Here is an 18,927-nt window from a genome sequence, read left to right on the forward strand (position 1 = left end):
CGTTTAAAAGCATTGAGACTTAAAGACAGCTAGCAGATGCAGTGGCTGAGGCGCTGCACAACACCGCAAGTATGAGCGTGCGGCTTGTGCGGCATCGATGTGATGGTTTCGTTTAGTACACTCTAGTCTTGTTGTTACTATAGAAGTTACAAGCTTTTTCCTGGGTGAGTATTGGCTTCTACAAGAGAACAAGCTACTATTGAGGGTGTATGTATAAGCAGCTGGCACAATTTGTAGCGATGAACAGGTTGACGACAGTGGCGATCAGGTGGGTGCGTCCCTTATGTTGAAGCGACGTCCTTCTCCCGACCTAGATAGCGTGCAGCTTCTACTTTTAAACGAATTCTGTAAGCAGAAGGAAAAAAAAACGTGTTTATGCAGCTCCTAAGCCGCAGGCGCTGGTGGGTACGCCCTGTTAAAGCGTAAGTGAAACTGGCGCCCGAGATTGCTTCGCAGAGCCACCACCAAGCGGTAAAACAGGAAAGCACCTATTTTGACGGCGCTTCGTTTCGTTACACATTTCTCCTCCCACATCGCGCCGATCGCGGCGACTCAGAACGGCGTGACCAACTTGTGGGAATGCAGTCGCGCAGAGCCCGCGACGTCGCGGCGGTCGCTGAGCAACGGAATTCGCTGTGTCACTGACTGAAAATCGCGCCATGTGCAGCCTAATCGCGGACGCCGTAGTAGACGCTTTCGCGGATGCCGCAGACACGCGTTGCCGGCACTCGTGTGCCTTCAAAGCAATCTGCAATGTGACCAAAGTGAACGCCCGCGCAGGCCTCATCTTCAAAGCGATCTGCGATGTTTGCAGAGCGCGCGCAGTGCCGGCAGCTTTGTATGCACTGTGATTTCGACGTTTCGTTGGTGCTGAATCGAGACATGCATGAAAGTCAATTCGCTTGCTGCTGGCACGATTCCGCACTCCAGAATTTTTACAGCCAGTTTCCGCGCTCATCGAGTTAGATGTTTACCTTTGCGCGCTTAACACCGTGCTGGTTAAGTTAGTTAAAACACAAAGTGAAGAATAAATAAATTAGCTGTATCTTTACTACAGTACTTCTCACCATATAAAACAATTTCATGCGGCACACTCGGTGAAGATGGTCCTATTAGCTCACGACATGTCTTCCACGTTCTACGACCAACACTCACAAAGGTTTGAAATCGACGGGCGTTATATCCGAATTTCGCTTTCTTGAGATCACTGTTCAGCTTCTTACACACTTGTTTAAAGTCTAAATATTTCAGGGTCGCGAGGTTTTAAGAACTTACTGAATAATTTCTCTGCGCTAAATGCACTCGTCTAGTAGATGATTTACCCATTCCTTAATAGTTTCTTTTGTTTGACCATAGGGACGGAAGTAAATACTACATTGTATATTTGTTTCACTTTAAACAAAAATTCATGGTATGAGGCTGCAGGATTTTGTTCAGCAGAAACAGCACGCCAATTTCCACTGGAAAGTTTGAAATATACGTATACTGTTGTTATTTACGACCCGCTTGAAGTCATGTTTGCTATCTGTGCGCACAGGAAATGACAATGCAGCGAAAAATGACAGATTATCACTTATGCCTGCACTGAGCACTCCACAACATGTCTCCTTTCTTGTACAGATGCAAAACATGTCAATCAATGTTTTTGAGTTGACAATTATAGGACAAGGAAACTCAATAAGGTTTTCACAGCCATTTGCTAGCATAGCTTTAATAAGTTGAATCCTATCATTACTTTTTGAAACTAAGTCAACAATGAAGTCATTAACAAATGCTGAGTGTAATTTCTTCGTGCGAGGAAGGTGAAGTATGGAATAAATATAATGAAGCAGTCTTGCTAGAGCACCTTGAGGTTGGCGGTAGACATCAACATTCATAATATTTTGAAAAACTCCTCCAACACATTCAAATTCATCGGTCATAATTTCAGTCAATATTTCACAAGAATGACATGCGAGAGTAGAAAGAGAACAGCCAGCGCCTCGTTTTTTCAAACGATAAACTGAGACGTGCTTGTAAACCTAGAAATGTATGACGCAATACTCACTCGCATACCGCGTTTCTGGAAAAGCTAAGAAATCAAAATAAAACCATAAAAGTTGCAGGCGCAACTTGGAATCAGCTACCGAAAGAGCGCGGTGATTGGCGTCGGTACATGGGCCTTCATCCCGCAGGTTAATAGAAATTGGCCGATGATCTCAATGTATGTATGTATTTATTAAACGGGGAAATGAGACATCCACCCAATCATAGCAATTGCTACAAAAGAAACCCATACGGGTTCCTCAAAAGAAAAGCCTCGGAGTTGAAGAAAAATTCGTCCTGGTTCGGGACTCGAACTCGGGATCACCGCTTTTCCGGGGCAGCTGCTCAACCATCTGGGCTAACAAGGCGGCTAGCAGATGACAGGGCGAAGTTGAATTTAGCGGTAACTCGAAGCAAAGCAATTGTTTGACGTAACTGTTCATTTCAAGCCATGCGAGCCCAGCTATCTGCACCCTACTACGCGGGCCCCCTGTGTCGTGCAAAAATCCTTATAGATAATTACCTTCTCAGAGCAAAATTCGTCAAAAAATCACAAAGTACCACTTAGACATAACCTACAGACATGATAACGTAGGATTTCAATATGAATATGCCAGAAAACATAACTCTCCTGGGCGGGAACTCAAACACAAACTCTTTTCCAGCGTTTCTAACATTTATAGACCGGCAATGACCTCAGAGATTGGCGCAAGCTGGCGCGAGCTAATCTCGGAGGCCACTGAGCAGTGGCCCGGATTCTTTGCAACGTCCTCAGATAGCGGCCGCCTCCGCCACATCGAAGCCCATGCAAGAAGCCGCATTTCTACACGAGAACTCGCCTTCGTACAAAGAGGTCGCCGCCAGAGTTTTCCGGTAAACATTACGGTTACATAAGCTGCAGTTGCAGGAAGCGTGAGAAGCAGTCAGGGATCTATGAATGCTATCGCGTTCCACTCTTAGAGAAGCTTAAGCGCCAAGCAATATTTTTTAGCAGCACTCTAATCATCTCTTTCTCAGTTGGACTGCTGGTGAGTTATTCATTGCATCCTCTTTAAATCCGAACACATCGGGAAGGTGGGCGTTGCTTACAAGCCTTGCTGAGATAATATCTTGGCATTCCATAACAATTACTGCCTCTTCATGTGATTGCAGGCTATTTTGCGCCTTAGCCTGTGGCACATGTTTGCTCCGGTATAGCATTGTTCTCAATCAGCCAGTTCACGTCCCAAATAGCAAGGGACTACTCTCCGTATCATGACACAGGTTTTCCCTCCTGTTTTCTTCCATCTCGCAATTGCAAATATCAATGATATTTTTTTCCGTAGTTTGCACCCAGTTTACCGTCTCTGTATGTAATGCTGAATTCTGCAAAGCGCACCGGCACGTACCGTGCCGCTCTGGGACGACTATGACTGTGGGGCGGTTTGCTGAATTCTTTGAGTTTGACTTTATTGAAATTTAGACAATATACAGTTATCCGGGCGAAGAGGGCTAAAGATGACAAACGTGATCACCTGACTAGGCCCTAGACACCCTGAATTCACGCAGGCACAGTTTCGACATGGTAAGTTGCGAAGTACAATTTTTTTTACAGGAACATTATAACAATTCACATACAGCAATATACATACACTGTACATTCAAATCAATCTAATTAAAAATGTAAAATACCTACAAACATGTTCACTTGACCAAGAAAAGAAAAAACAAAGCAAGTAATCCTAACTGGATCTCCTATACGACAATAAAAAAAATGTTCACATGACAAATATGTTCACTTGACAAAAAAGAACAAAGGAAACAAATTTCTAACTGGTTTATACACGATTTAAGAAAAATCTCTTTGCCTGGTTTCGGTAAGCAGGCAAAGAGGAACAGTTTTCCATGAAGTCTATCAGAGCAGGATAAAGGTTTAACACATTAGGAATTTGCCAATTTAACAGTTGTGTCCCGTAATTCATCCTGCAGTTAAACTTGAGGAAGTTGGTTCTCCTAAACTCGTAGTGGGATTCATGTTTGGTATACCTGAAAGAGAAGAGTTGTGGATAAATTTTGAAATCTGAATATGCAAGCTCTGATAGTCGCAGTTTGTATAGTGATTCAATGTCCAGGATTCGATTCTGCGAAAAATATACAGGTGTTGATTCACGTTGTGGTAGATTTTCAATAAAGCGTACACTTTTTTTCTGTAATTGATGGAGGCTTTCCATGTTCGACCTAGTAGTGGTGCCCCAAACAAGCAGGCAGTAATGCAGTCGGGAATGAACGGTGTTAAAATACAGTTGACGTCGTATATAACGAGGCAACAATAAGCGAAACCTATTAAGCATACCAATACAGTGTGCAATATTACGCTAATATAGTGAATATGGCAAGACGAACGAAGGTTTTCATGAAGTTGAACACCTAAACATTTAATTTGTGCTACCTTCTTGAGCGGTCGCGACTCGAATGCCACATCATTCTTAATATAAACAGGTATTTTAACAGGGGTAAGGACAATGTACTAAGATTTGTCAACATTTAATGAGAGTTCATTTGTAACAAGCCAGTCAGATAAATTCTTAAGCCATAAGTTTACACGCGGAAAGAAGGAACCTAGATTTTCACCAGAAAAAAATACGTTGTGTCGTCCGCGTAAAGGATAATAGAAGGGGTATGTGGGATAGATACCATGTCATTGATGTATAACAGAAACTGAGTAGGTCCAAGGATTGACCCCTGAGGAACCCCAAGGTTTATTAGCTCAGAATTAGACGTACCATTATTAATAACAACATACTGGGAACGACCGGAAAGGTAGTTTTGCAATAATTTAAGTGAAGTGCCTCGTATTCCATAATACGGTAGTTTGCTAAGAAGTATTTTATGATTAATAGAATCAAACGCTTTGCTGAAATCTAGAAAAACACCTAATGTGTACAATTGATTTTCTATGTTGTTAATAACTTTATACTTAATACTCAGCAATGCAGATTCAGTTGATTTCTTCCTCTGAAATCCGTACTGGCTGGGAAAGATTAACTTGTGTTTGTTAAGGTAGGTAGTAATCTGTGTATTAATCACTTTTTCTACTATTTTGGAAAAGAACTGTAGAAATGATATAGGTCTATAATTACCAATTATATTGGCAGCACCGCTTTTAAACACAACAGCAACTCTTTCTATCTTCATTTATTCGGGAAAAATACCTGTTTTCAAGATTAGATTTGTTATATGACAAAGTATATTACCTATTAGGTCAGCAATTGCTTTAATTGGTGCTACCTTAATGCCATCAAAACCGCAAGAACAGTTATTCTTGAAACCTAAAATATTGTTACGGTTAAAGTTAAACAAGCTTTATTTAAGGACCGAGATTGGTGGCGAAGTAAAGATGGCGTCCCGAGGCTGCACACGCATGCACACGCTAACGTCTTCTTCTTCTTCTCCTCGCCCGGCTCATGCCGTAGCAATCCCTGGTTGCCAGACGAAGCCCGCTGGGCAAGTCCAAATCACTCGGAAAGCGTAGGGTGAAACCGCTTAAGACGGGCAACATGTACTAACTGGGTCCGGCTAGACCGACGACCAGCCGACGTCAAGCGTGCCACCACGTACGTCAAGTCACTCAAGCGATCTACAATGACGAATGGGCCCGTGTACTGGGGTAAAAACTTTTCGCATAAGCCACGTTTACGTTGCGGAGTCCACAACCACACAAAGTCTCCTTTGGCGTACGAGACAAACTGATGTCGGCTGTCATAGCGCTCTTTCGATCGGTCTTGCGATGCCACAGTGCGAAGACGAGCCATACGCCTGGCTTCTTCGGCAAGACAAAGCGTCTTGGCAACAGAGTACTCGCTGTGAAAGTCAAACGGTAGTATAGTGTCAATGCAGCTTAGCGGTGAACGTGCGGAAAGGAGATAAAAAGGACTGTAATCGGTCGTCTCATGCTTTGCAGTATTATAAGCATAGGTCGGCTCCGGCGTGGTACTTGCTGCAGCAGCTCCGTCGTCTTGGTCGAAGTACCCCGCACCTCCACCACAAAACTGTTACGGTTAAAGTTAAACAAGCTTTATTTAAGGACCGAGATTGGTGGCGAAGTAAAGATGGCGTCCCGAGGCTGCACACGCATGCACACGCTAACGTCTTCTTCTTCTCCTCCTCGCCCGGCTCATGCCGTAGCAATATTATCAATAATCTCTGCAGGAGTAGCTGGATATAAGAAAAGGCTGTGCTGAAGATTATATTCCATGTATTTTCCAATATTACTGGGCGTTCCTGCAGGAAAATCTCCAAATGCCAAAAAATGTCTGTTGAACTCATTGGAAAGATGTTTACCACTCAGAACCGTTCCTCCAATTGTAATTTGTGGAGGTATATTTTTTTTCTGATTTCTGTAGAATATCTTTGACTGTACGCCACGTTTTTTGAGGGTCAGAGATATCTGAAAATTTATGACCGTAGTATTGAATTCTAGATTTCTTTATTTCTGCATCTAATTGATTTCTAACTTTTTTATACTCTCAGAACTGTCAAGTCTTTAGATTTTATAAACTTGGAGAAAAGCCTATTTCATGCCTTGATTCGCCTGAGCAGGTCTCGTGTAATCCAAGGCTTCCTTCCTTTTCTACACTTTGCTATGTTACAACGGGGAAAGCGCATTCATACAACTCTGTCATTTTGTGCAAGATTTTGTTGTATAAAATATTAGGATCTTCATCATGCTGCAAGTGGCTCCTGTCGACGGAGAAGACGATTTGACGAAAATATTCAATTTTGCTTTGATTTATAACGCGGTAACTATTTGGGGGCAAGTATGTTCGAATGTTTGTTTATTTGATCTTTCCATAAAGCAGAAGGTTGACAGGTGATCACTGATGTCGCTCAGCAGTATTCCTGCCGTGGTACCACCAATATCACTGTTTCTTAGGCATAGATCAATAAGTGTTTCGCTGGAGCCTGTGATACGAGTAGGCGTAGTGATTATATTGGAAAAGCCGTTGGCCAACATCATATCAACAAATTCATTGACAGAATTTGACTTTCCTAGTAGGTTAATATTAAAATCACCCATTATTACCACAGGCCTACTTTGTAAGGAGAGGTCGCCCACTACTATTTCCAAAAAGTTGAATAACTCTTGAAGAGACGCGGAAGCTGGCCGTTAAATGACGCCAAAGATGAATGCATTTGCCTCAATAAAAAGTCATTCGTACGAAGGGCTCAAAACTGTGCACTGTGGCATTATTTCGTAAGAACAACTGTTTGTAATGTACAAGGCTACACCACCCGCTTTTTTGGCTTTCCTAAACAGCGCTTCACACGTATAAGCAGGAAAGCAAACTACATCATTCGATTCAGTATACCAGGTTTCAGTGAAAGCCAGCGCATAAAATTCATGGTTCAATGACGACAAAAAAATATCAATTTCTTCTTCTTTGTTTCTAAAACTGCATGCATTCAGATGATAAAAGAAAAAGCATCCGGATTTTGAAACCTTCATACATTTAAAAGAGTTAACATCGTGATAAGGACTGTTATCCATTTGAACTGTCATTCACAGTAGATATACACCATCTAAATAGCACATCATATGTTATCAATGTCACTTTCATCGTGGATGCGAATCGCGTTGGCGCCTTCAGTTTTTTGTGCAAATATGTGACTATTCTTTTGCCACACAAACCGATAGGTATTTTCCCTGCCTTTTCCACTTGCTAGCCAAAGAAGGCGTTTGTTAAAAGGTGTCAGGTTGTCCAAAAATTTCGCGTTTGGTGCTTCATTCTCAAGGCGCGAGCGATTGCGCACTCACTCTTCCTTATGTAGGACGGATGAAAACCGAGCAAGAAGGATAGGCTTCTTTCCCTTTCGTGCAGGTAGCCTATGAGGCGCATCAAGGTTACTGTTCTGAAGCAGCGGTGGCTGAAGTTTGCATGCAAGATCATTCATTTTCGTGAGCAGGTCTTCGTGTTCCTACACTATGAGGCCATGTACTTCCATGTTTTGCCTGCGACTGTACTGTTCCAGTTCATTCAGCTGCAGTTTGACTTCCCTCGTGCTTGCGGACGTTCCCGATTCTATGGCCTCGACCCTTCTTTCCAAGACTGCAATGTCAGAGTTTTGCTTGTCTAACTTACTTAATATTGTATCATATTTGTCGGAAAGGTGCTGTATCGATGTTTCAATGTCTTTGAGTTTTTTCAATAGTTGTGTCAAATTGTCAACTATAGTGACGAGGGGAAGCATGAGGGTTATCTTTTCATCTAGCTCTTTCAATCTCTTCTGAATGTTTGAGTCTTCTGTCGGTGTTACGGTGTTGACACATCTTTTTTTTTCCAAGTTCACATGTTGCACTGTTCCAGCTAGATTTTAGTGAGTCACCCTTGGCACGGAAATTCGATGTTTTCACCCCCGAGAATTTACCTAGATGGTACGAGTACTTGCAACCAGTGCATGTTATGTACCCGCCATCTTCAGGCAACACACTATGACATGTCAAACACTCTTTTTCTTCCATATCCGAGATCACCAAGGATGCTCTAATAAACACCTCACTGTGGCAGCAGTGGACACAACCAGATCTACAGTCCTTACAAGAGAGGCTAAAAGTACCACCAACCTGTGAACAAGCGTAGAATTTTGCAAGAACGCGTTCAGTCTGCCGTCCACAGCTGCCACTGCGTGAATGCCAGCACAGCCACTGGTGTCCGTAATTTTGTAGCCAGAGTGTGGTCACGTGGCTTGTCCGCAGTTATCGATGCGAAAATCGGCACAATTATTCTTCGGCTGTCAGCCAGGCGTGCAGGCGCAGCTCCGATGATACCCAAGGCTTTCGTGATATCCCAGTGGCTTCCTGTGCACAAGCGTAGAATTTTGTAAGAACGCGTTCCGTCTGCCGTCCACTGCTGCCACTGCGTGAATCATGCCACTGCGTAAACCATGCCACTTTCGTTTTTAACTCCAGGTGGTCTACTAACGCTATCAGCATGTTTGTACTTTGTTGCCAACTTTCTCGACCTCTCCCTCCAATCTGCGTCCATGTTCTTTTATTAATTAATTAATTGATTGATACCTTAAAGGCCCAAAGGAAATTGGGTAAGGGGTGTTTAGTTGCTAGAATAAAAAAACAAGCAAACTGCTCAGGAACAGGGTTACAAAGCAAGTGAACAAGAAACGAAACGCAGCAAAAAATAGCAAAAATACTTTTCAAAATCAACAACAAAAAAGGAGGTTCAACGCACATGAACAATACCGCAACACAAAAGAACACCACTGCGAAATAAGCACCAAAAGAGCGTTAGACTAAAAACGAAAAAGACAATGCCACACATCATAAAATAAACAATGCAACAGCTTGAACGACCAATCCATGTAATAACGTTAATGAAAGAAAATGTACCTAGAACTTGTGGCGAAACGTATTTAGGTTATCATCATAGGTGAACTTATCGGGAAGATCATTCCACATGCGGATGGCTTGTGGAAGTGCGGATGTGTCAAAACCATTCGTGTTATCAACTACGCGCCTGAAACTGTGGTCATTACAGGAGGTGTTCAAGGAGTAACGAGATTACTTTATTGCTGTAGACCTACTTGTGCAACCGGCATTGGAGAGACATTTGACGGCGAATGGGCAATGGTTGCAGGTATTGATCGAGTTTCAGCCTAGTGACACTTGAATGATTGTCATAGTTGCTTAAAATATAACGGTGCTCCGTTCTGAACTGCTTCATGAACATTACTTTGATAAATGAGCGGAAGGGGGCCAAAGAGATGAGGCGTATAAAAGTTTTGGGTAGACGAAAATTGGATCGGGTAATTTGCAAACGTTAGACAGACAATGAGGGAGGTTCCGTTGTAAATATGTTTATAGTCTTGAACTCCACAGAATTTGTACATTAGCCTGCCACTTTTTTTATCAATATTGATCAGTTCCTCAAGGGTAGTTCTGCTCTATATTGAAAGAAGCCCAAACCAAGCCAAGCGGCACTGCCTCAGTTGTAGTTTTACCGTGGGCCCCCAATATTAATCGTGAAGATATATTTAGTTAACTTGCAACCACAATAATATTTCCTATTTTCACAACAAAATTGTATGTGCGAACGGTAACGCTGGCCTCAGTACACTTTTCCGATCCCCCGTGCTCCACCACCTCGAACTAGGGCACTTCGTGCAAGCAGGTAAATGGTGGGGCAGGCAAGCTAGATGGCTCTTGATGGAGGTATGGCAGAGGGCGACAGCATCACAGATACTCTCATCCCGTGGCGTTTTTATGTAAATATACTAATTGTTATATTTGCCTCTTACTTGACTTTTCCACTACTGCTGCGGCTGCTGCTGTCTGGCACACCACGTGGAGAAGGGGGGTGGAGTGCGGAAGTGGTTCAAACCATGTTTATACATGACGGGAGCGAGTCAGAGAAGAAAGGCGACGCGAGAAACTGGTTTCGACTATACCACGTCGAATGCGCACAATGCCGGCCGAAGCTCCCTCTTGACAGGTGTAGTTATCGGCGAACCCCCTCAAAAGCATTGCAGAAACTGCAGCGCTTCCTTTTCTACTAACCTGTGAGCCAAGAGGGGACGTAGATAGAACTGTAGAGAGGAGGCAAGAGAAGAAGCGGTTTCCATGCAAAGAGGGAAGGGGGAAGCTGACGTGAGAGGCAAGGAAACCCTACCACTATACAACAGTGGTTGCTGGAATAATGGATAAGCTTAAGTTCAAGCTACGGTAGAGTAAGTTCCTGCCATTTCTGTAAAATCAAGACCATGCGAATTGGCCAAGCGGATAAGTTACGCAGGTCGGACAGAAAGACAGCCGCATTAATTAAAGCGCACCGCATGGTGCAGGCGACGCTAGGGAAGCGGTCGACCTTGAAATGAGCATTTCTGTGCCCACTGCGGCAGCTTTGCGGTCATGGCATTGCTAGAGGTCGTGAATTTGATCGCAACCACGGCAGCCACAATTTGACGGGGGCGAAATAGAGACACACGTGCACTTAGATTTTGTAACACGTTAAAGAGCATCACGGTGTCAAAATTACTCCAGAGTCCGTCACTACTGTGTACTACTAATCCGATTGTGGTCTTAACACGTAAACCCCCACAATCTAATTCAAGTTTAACAGTTCTGCCACGATGCGATGTGCCATAAGAGGTCATGACAATGACCATCTCGAAGGTTATGAAGTGTGGCGCACAACAACGCCTCAAGCTTTCACCTCTCTCTGCGTGTTCTGTTTACTACACAGATAAACCACAGTGGTGCACGCAAAGTAACTTTTAGCATCGACTCGCCACTTTCATGTAGGATTAAACGTTGAAGAAATGAAGCCTTCGCCGTGGATATCACTGCTAATTATCGTCAATAAAACCAGACAGCGCAGAATGCTTCGCTTACATCGATTTCCACTGTGCATGGGATCTCCACAATTTTCTTACCTAGAAAATATTTTTAGCACTGACTACTGCTGCGTTTACTGGGCTTTGAGAGGTATTATTTTATACATTGTCTTGTTCATACATCCGAAGTCGCGGAACAAATATGTTTTAGGAGGAACTGGAAGTGACATAGTGAGATTCTAGAGAAGTCAACCCTGTGTGAAGGCAGCCAGCAAAGCTTATTTTCGTCAAAATATTAGTTTCCGGTGAGGAAACACAAGGGCTTTACTTACCCAGGCACCCAAATTTCGCTTGAGTTTCGCTGTGATTCAAACATCTTGAGTACGCAAACGAAAAGCAAACCTGTAATTTCTCTGAAACTAAAGATATTTAATGACCATGCGAAATGCTCTGGGAGGGGATTGCTTTTTTAACAAGCTTGTTCTGTGTTCTTTGCCCTAAACTGATGCAACCTAAGCATAAATTAGAACTGCGGGGAAATCTATCCCATTTCTGTGCTTTCTGATCACTCTAGGTAGAAACAGTCAGCAGGCCGTGCTTCAAAAAACGGGAACACTGCAATTCGGTCACCGCATCTCGATCGTGGGAGTGTCTCATGTGAGAAGAACAGCAAGAATATGGAATGGAGCCCGTTTGTGATAACCTGCTTCTACACGTTGCACAGATTTTGTGCCTTTGCCCATGTCCACATGGCTCACGTCATGTGTGTTCTTGGATGAGTTCATTTGTTGCGCCGATGCATACAATATTTATTTATTTATTTATTTATTTATTTATTTATTTATTTATTTATTTATTTATTTATTTCACATACCCTCAAGCACCAAGACATTATAGAGGGGAGCAAGGTACGCGCGAAAAATAGTAACAACAATTGCTGCAAGTTCATATAATGCAAGCGACATGTGCAGTGGACGTTATTATTAAGAAATCAAATAACAGGAATATTATGACATTCAAAATTATATAAACCTAGCGACATCTGAACTGGACAAAAGAAAAAAGCGGAGCAACACCGCTTGCCCAAACAGCGCATGTGACCACGTGCATGGTCACAGCTTAAAAGCAAGCAAGGTTCAGCGGAAAAGTGCGCTGACTTTGATTGACACGATATCATCAGGAAGGTGGTTCCAGTTGTTAGTTGTGTGTGGAATAAGTTAATATAAAAACACGTTTGTGTGACAAAAAGTGTCTCTTACTTTATGACGGCGATCAACTCGAAATGACAGATAAGTAAGTGCTAGAATGAGCTCACTGCTAAGGATGCGATGATGAAATACTTTATAAAATAGGCACACGCGAAGAGCCTTCCTGCGCAGTGATAAAAATGGTAGACACAAGTTGTTTTCCATAAAAGTTATTCTAGAAGTACGACCGTAGTTTAAGTGAATGAAAGGAGTGGAATTATTATGAACCATTTCAAGTTAACTAGCCAGAGTAGCATTTTATGGGTCCCAAATAGCAGCAGCTTATTTCGACTCAGAGCGAGCTAGTGTTTTATACAATAGTAGTTTCATTGATGAAGGGGATTTGCTGAATTTTCGCCGCAAGTAGCCTAACATACAATTTGCGTTATTGATTCTGGAGTCACTGTGACACTTCCAGGATAAGTCAGACGATATAGTTACACCTAAATAACAGTTCGATGGACGTTGTTCTGGCTCGACATGGTTAAGCATATATGCAGGCACACACACGTCACGTCTTGTAACAGTCATAAGCTTGCATTTCTTGGGGTTTAGTTCCATGAGCTAGTTTTTACACCAAGCGGCGATGTTATTTAGATCACTATGTAGAATTTCCTGGTCCTTATGATCACGAATCTCACGATACAGTACGCAGTAATCGGCGCATAGGTGACCTGAAGATGACACACAATCAGGCAAATCGTTAATGTATATTACAAAATGTAATGGACCTAAAAGGGAGCCCTGAAGAACTTCTGATGCTACGTTAATTAAGGATGAAACATGACCGTTGACCGAAACGCACTGTCGGCAATTGATTAGGAAGTATTCAAGCTAGATAAGTACATTATGCTCAAGCTTCAAGGTGCAAAGTTTCTGCATAAGCAGCACATAAGTAACCTTATCAATAACCTTCCAGGTGTCTAGAAAGACCCAAATGATTCTGGAATTATTCTCTAGTATAGAGTCCAAATGGTGAGTGAAAAGAAGTAATTGATTTTCACAAAAAAAACGAACGCCCGAAGCCATGTTGTGATTATGTAAACAAAGAATTTGATTCCAAAAAGGTAAAGGTATGATTATACGATATGTGCTCGATCAGCTTGCAAGGGATACTTGTTAGCGAAATGAGTCGATTATTTATTGAAGAATGTTTGTTGCCTGATTTATGAACAGGAACCACGTTCCCAATATTCTAATCAAAAGTAAGGATACCATGATCAAGCGACTGCTGGAAGAGTTTAGCCCAAAACAATGATGACCTATGTTTAGAAATTAGAGTTGATACTGTCAGTTCCACAAGACGAAGAAACCTTTAGCGACTCCATTAGGCATACTATTCCAGAGTGATCGAACATGATAGGGGACATCAAAGGATAATCATGACGTGACATATATTTAACACAGTCAACTCGACATGAACAAAAATTGACGGAAAGAAAAAACATTGTTAAACACTGAGGCGCATTGTTCGGGTTGTATAGGTTCATTTTCAGAATGAGTAAAAGAAATAGCACTAATCTCCGTCACATTTACGCTTCTCCAAAATGCTTTAAGATTGCCTAATAAGAGGGCTGGGAGAGTGTTAGTAGAGTAATAATCTTTGGCGTGACAGACTGCTGAGTGGCTCTCGGCTTCAACATTGTGATCCAGTGATTTCCTGCTGTTCGTAACTTTGCTAAAAAAAATGCTTTTCTTATTTGAAAAACGCTTGAGCTGTTTTATGAACCAAGGTGATGTTTGTCGCACCGAATGCGTCTCAGGCCAACGTATGCAGTGATAAGCTGCGCGAATTTATTCCGAAATAGAACCCAGTTTTCTTCAATATTACTTGTATCAAAATCAATGACGCATGCATCAAAATATGTGCACAGTCCTTAATAATGTCATAATTTATTTTTTTTTGTAGACGCGGATAAATTCTTTTGCTTCGAGTGTCGGAAAAAAGAAACGTTAATGTCGAAATGAAGCAGCGAATGGTCGCTAAAACCAGGCAAGTACGTGTGTGTTGAGATGAGACGTAGGTGTGTAGACAAAATAAGGTCTAATATACTAGATGTTCCTGTGGAAATTCTTGTAGGCTTTGTTACCATCTGCGTGAAATTTAAGAATGCACACCTGTCCACAAAATCCTGCCAGTGTGACTAGAATGAGTTATGTAGTGGAAGTCCATCCGGCCGTGTGATGTTCGGATAATTAAAGTCCCCTAGAAAATTGATTGGGGAGGAAGGATACAGGCTAACAATAACATTTACTGTAAGTCATCATGTAAGTCATCAAGGAAACTTGACGCGGCATTGGGGGGGGGGGGGGGGTAGGGAAGGAGGGCGATAGCAGGCTCATAATGCGACCAAATGAAGTCATAGCGCTGGATTGACAGGGTCATGCAAGACATCAAGACGTGCGCTAATAAAAAAGGCCCTGTTTTACTTGAAATGAAATCAAGGAATGCAGATTTAGTGCAGATAGATTGAGTGCAGATAGCGCACGTCTTGTCGTACTTCATGTCACTGTCAATCAAGAGCTATGGCCAATTGATGCAACGAACCAAATAGCCCGAAAATCTGCACTCTTTCATACTACGATTCGAGTATATTTTTTTGTCTAAGACACTCCCACACAATTTCTATATTTCATTCGGTGTCCACACAAAACGATGCGATGCCTTGCGCTACTGCTGTCAAAACACCGCCGTCCTGCAGATAACTCACAGCGATATACATCATAGGCCTTGTTCGATTGGAAAAGTTCCGTACTGCGCACTCGCGGGTTAAGCCATGTTTCCGTTAGGACAATTACATCAACATCACACGCACATACATTAATGTCAAGTTCATCACCACGTTTCATGATGCTCGTAAATATAGTAAATAAAACCGGAACCAATAAACATGAAGAGGACAAGACACCGCTTCCCCTCGTCAATTCTTATTTCGGTGTACCCTTGGGATGGTGTTTTAGCGAATTGCCATGGTGTGAGCGGGCGCGTGTGTTGGAGGCATTTCCATTGGGATCACTATTGGCATTAACACTGTTGTTGTTTAAAGCAGGATTGCAACTTCATTCCTGCACGCTACTTCTACTGCGATCGTATGTATAGCACATGTCCTTGACAAAGTGTTTATCATATCGAAGGTGGTAAGGAGGCGACTTGGGCAATGCTTTAGCGAAAAATCGAACATTTTGGAGCCTGACGAGCGGCAAATGAGGTATCTTCGGTAACAGGTATGTTACAAGATCATAGTTTGGAGGGTTGAAACAGAATGTTGTGTTGAGTTTTAGACTTGTAAAACCTGGCAATGAGCGGTCTGCACTTTTTTTTTCTGGTAGGGTGTGGGTAGGGTGTAGGGTAGGATGTATTTTCCTGGTAAGCGGTGAGCTCGTTCAATAGCGTCTGAAGTTAAATTGCTATCAATGTGTCGTGTTAGGAGGCCGATAATCTTTCCTTCACTTTTACTCCGTGATTCCTTATTATCAGTTCCACCAAAGAAAACTAGGCTGTTACGATGACACCTATCCTCAAGCTCAATTAGGCGGAAGTTAATGTGGTTTTTCTGTCGCGTTATATCCGAAATAGATTTCTGCGCAGCATGAACGGCATTTTCCTAACGGTCACTGGTAGAAGTTCTGGCCCCGACTTTTAGCAACCTTTCGCCCTTCAAGCAAACTTATCTTCTAGCGATTTCTGTGCCTCCTTGACTTCGTTTATGGCGCTCAACAGATCCACCTGTTCCTGAGTTAGACCGCTTGTCTTGCGTTTCAAGTCTTAAAAGCTGTAAGATTTCTTTTTTAGAGCTGACGTCAGGGCCAGGATTGGTTTCAATGTCACTACAGCAAAACAATTGTCACATTAAGAAAAAGCATTCATCACTCAAATGACACAACACTTGGGGCACGGGAGTAGAAGACATCTATTGCTAGAGCATTTAGCATAAAGGCAAGTGGCATTACAGACCTGCATGAAGGGGAAGGAACGAATATCAGCCATGTCGGCTGTAGCACCCCTGCTGTGCCCACTGAAGCCGGTCTGTAGTGCGGGGCCTTTTATAAGTTCGGCTGGAACTGCTGTTCTTGTCGATTGGGCTGCCCGAGTTTGCCAGAGGAAAGTGGTTCCAAAGGCCTCGGCGATCGGCGAGGGGCGGCCCACTTGAGGCGCAAGCAGGTAAGCGGTGGGGCACTCGTCGCAGAACTGCCACCATGGCCAAGGAATCCCGCTAACCAAGCCACGGCCTGCATGAAGTTGAAGGATCGAGTGTCAGCGATGCTGGCTGCAACGCCACTCCTATGCCCACAGCTGCAGTTCTTCTCTACGCAGGGCGTGTACGTGGACTGGGACTACCCGGGCGACGCTTGCGGGAGCCCAAATGACACCGATAATTTGATTGCCTTCATGGCCGACCTGCGTTCTCTGAACTTTTCCGTAATTCTTGCCGTGCCACCGAAGCTAGCGCTGATGTCGGTGTATAACCTGCCTCGTGCGATGTCGGTGGTCAAGTACGTAGTCGTGAAGACGCACACGTTGCGCCTCAGCAGTGCCGTCTACTGCAGCGGGGCCCGCCAGTATGCAGCCCGTATCTTCAACGACGTCCGCAATTCGTTGCCGCCGCAGCTGCGCCACAAGCTTGCCTACTCTATATCGGTGAGTGCTTGCGCAAGTGGTGAGAGGGTACTGGGAATATTTTGATATTCTTTGCCTAGCGCAATAAATTTACGATGGTAGTATTGCTTTGTGGCCACCATCCCGCATACACGCACGTTTAACGGGTAAGCATGCTCACCTTGTGTGCGTTTTGAATCTTAAATGATAACATGGATGAGGATTATGCAACTAGTCTTTTTTGCCAACTGAGGCATGGTAAATCTATCTTTTTGAGACCTTTGCGACCATACAATGGCCTAAGTTATCTCACAGGTGTAGCAATAAATATTGAAATGCGCTTGGTCCTAATGCCTTCGCGGTCATTCCATCATGGCCGTTCCAACTTTGCCATCAGATTATTGTCACGCAGTCATCACCTCGCCATTGTCCTCATACATTCGTTGTAATGATATTGTCTTTACACTATAGTCAATACTTCAGAATGTTCGTCCTATTGTCGTCCTGCTATCGTGCTCAAAATGTCTTCATCATTGCCTTGACATCATTCCTCCGTCATTTAATCGCTGTGACTTCATCATCGCCTTGCAAGCGCCGTCATGGCGTTGTGCTCATGGCCGACCCTGGCTTGCAAGTGCCTTAGCAAAGTGGTACGATCTTTAAGTCAGTGTGTGTCAAAAATAGCCGAAGCTGCGGTAATTTCAGAATGTCCGCTACAGATTATAAAGAAAGGTGCCTTCGGTAACTGGATGTGTCGCTACACTCTTTGCAAGGCAGTAGCAATTACCATGAAAGTCATCGTGAAATTAATTCTGCAGAAATATTTGTGACATGCTTCAAACTGGCTATTGCGCGCTGTTAAACGGGCCTACTCCTGTGGGTCCCGCGCCGGAACTATTTGTAAATGATGCTGGCGAACAAGCCCGCAAGCTTCGCGGCTAAATTTTTACACCGCCATAATGTGACCTCCTGCAGCAGTGAATATCTAGAACACTCCTTCAGCTTAGCGCAACATTGTGAACTGCAGGTGCAATAGTATGAGCCTCATTCATATGAATAGTGAAAAAAGCAATGGCGCATCACAAATAACCATGTTGGAAAGAGTGAAGAATAAGTGCTCGAACCATGAAAAATGATGAGAAAAGAGATAACTCTAGCGCAGGGAAAACGAACGAATTCGCATCAACCAAGGAGCGCTCGAAAGGTCGTTTAGGTCTATCCGCTAGAAAATTGACCTGTTCCCTCGCTGTCACAACTAACCCTTTCATTTAAATAAATTGGCTTCTTTCCTTTTATTCTATCAATGGGTTTATTTTCCTTTTCCATTGGTCAGAGAGCTATGGCGGGCTGGATAAGTGCTTCGAGAACAGGTGGTGCATTTAATTATCCATTCAGAAAAAAAAATGCACAGGCACCTGCCCTCCATAAATAACAAGCACAGATATTAGGAAGCAACTAGAGAATCTGGTTTATTCCAGTCTCCCGGATCATTACTAATAACCCCATAATAATAGAGAGCTTTAGCACTGACACACTACCGTACGGTAAGTGTAGCAATGCCCTACCGGTCGAGGACTACGCATCGCCTACTTTACCATAGTGCATACTTCACGCTAAAGAGTAGTAGCATTCGGATCGCACCGTGTTTTTGCGAGCCGAGCCGTGATTAGACAAATGCACGAGTTAACTTTATTTCACTTTGTGCGACAGGACGAAGTGGCAGCAAGTGTGACA

The 18,927-nt window shown here is 43.2% G+C and overlaps 1 protein-coding gene and 1 long non-coding RNA gene across 6 annotated transcripts in view; one reads left to right on the forward strand and one right to left on the reverse strand.

The window, feature by feature from the left end:
* Positions 1–16,997, reverse strand: part of LOC135897913 (uncharacterized) — a 103,041-nt gene extending 86,044 nt beyond the window's left edge. For 2 of the 3 annotated variants that reach the window (XR_010563191.2, XR_010563190.2), the window contains exons 1-2: positions 16,552–16,997; positions 8,627–8,860 (exon numbers count right to left, since the gene is read on the reverse strand). This is a non-coding gene — a long non-coding RNA (uncharacterized lncRNA). Of the gene's footprint in view, positions 1–3,577; positions 4,051–8,626; positions 8,861–16,551 lie in introns of those variants that run through there. The other variant, XR_010563192.2, reaches the window with a different exon arrangement.
* Positions 1–18,927, forward strand: part of LOC135897911 (uncharacterized) — a 145,078-nt gene that overhangs the window by 81,655 nt on the left and 44,496 nt on the right. For 2 of the 3 annotated variants that reach the window (XM_065426603.2, XM_070533530.1), the window contains one exon: positions 16,912–17,235. The exons of the other annotated variant lie outside the window; for it this stretch is intronic. In XM_065426603.2, coding sequence (XP_065282675.2) covers positions 16,912–17,235 — 324 coding nt within the window. The remainder of the gene's footprint in view (positions 1–16,911; positions 17,236–18,927) is intronic. 3 annotated transcript variants of the gene reach the window in all.

This window comes from Dermacentor albipictus, chromosome 2 (genome assembly GCF_038994185.2).
Source record: "Dermacentor albipictus isolate Rhodes 1998 colony chromosome 2, USDA_Dalb.pri_finalv2, whole genome shotgun sequence".
Taxonomy (NCBI): Eukaryota; Metazoa; Arthropoda; class Arachnida; order Ixodida; family Ixodidae; genus Dermacentor; species Dermacentor albipictus.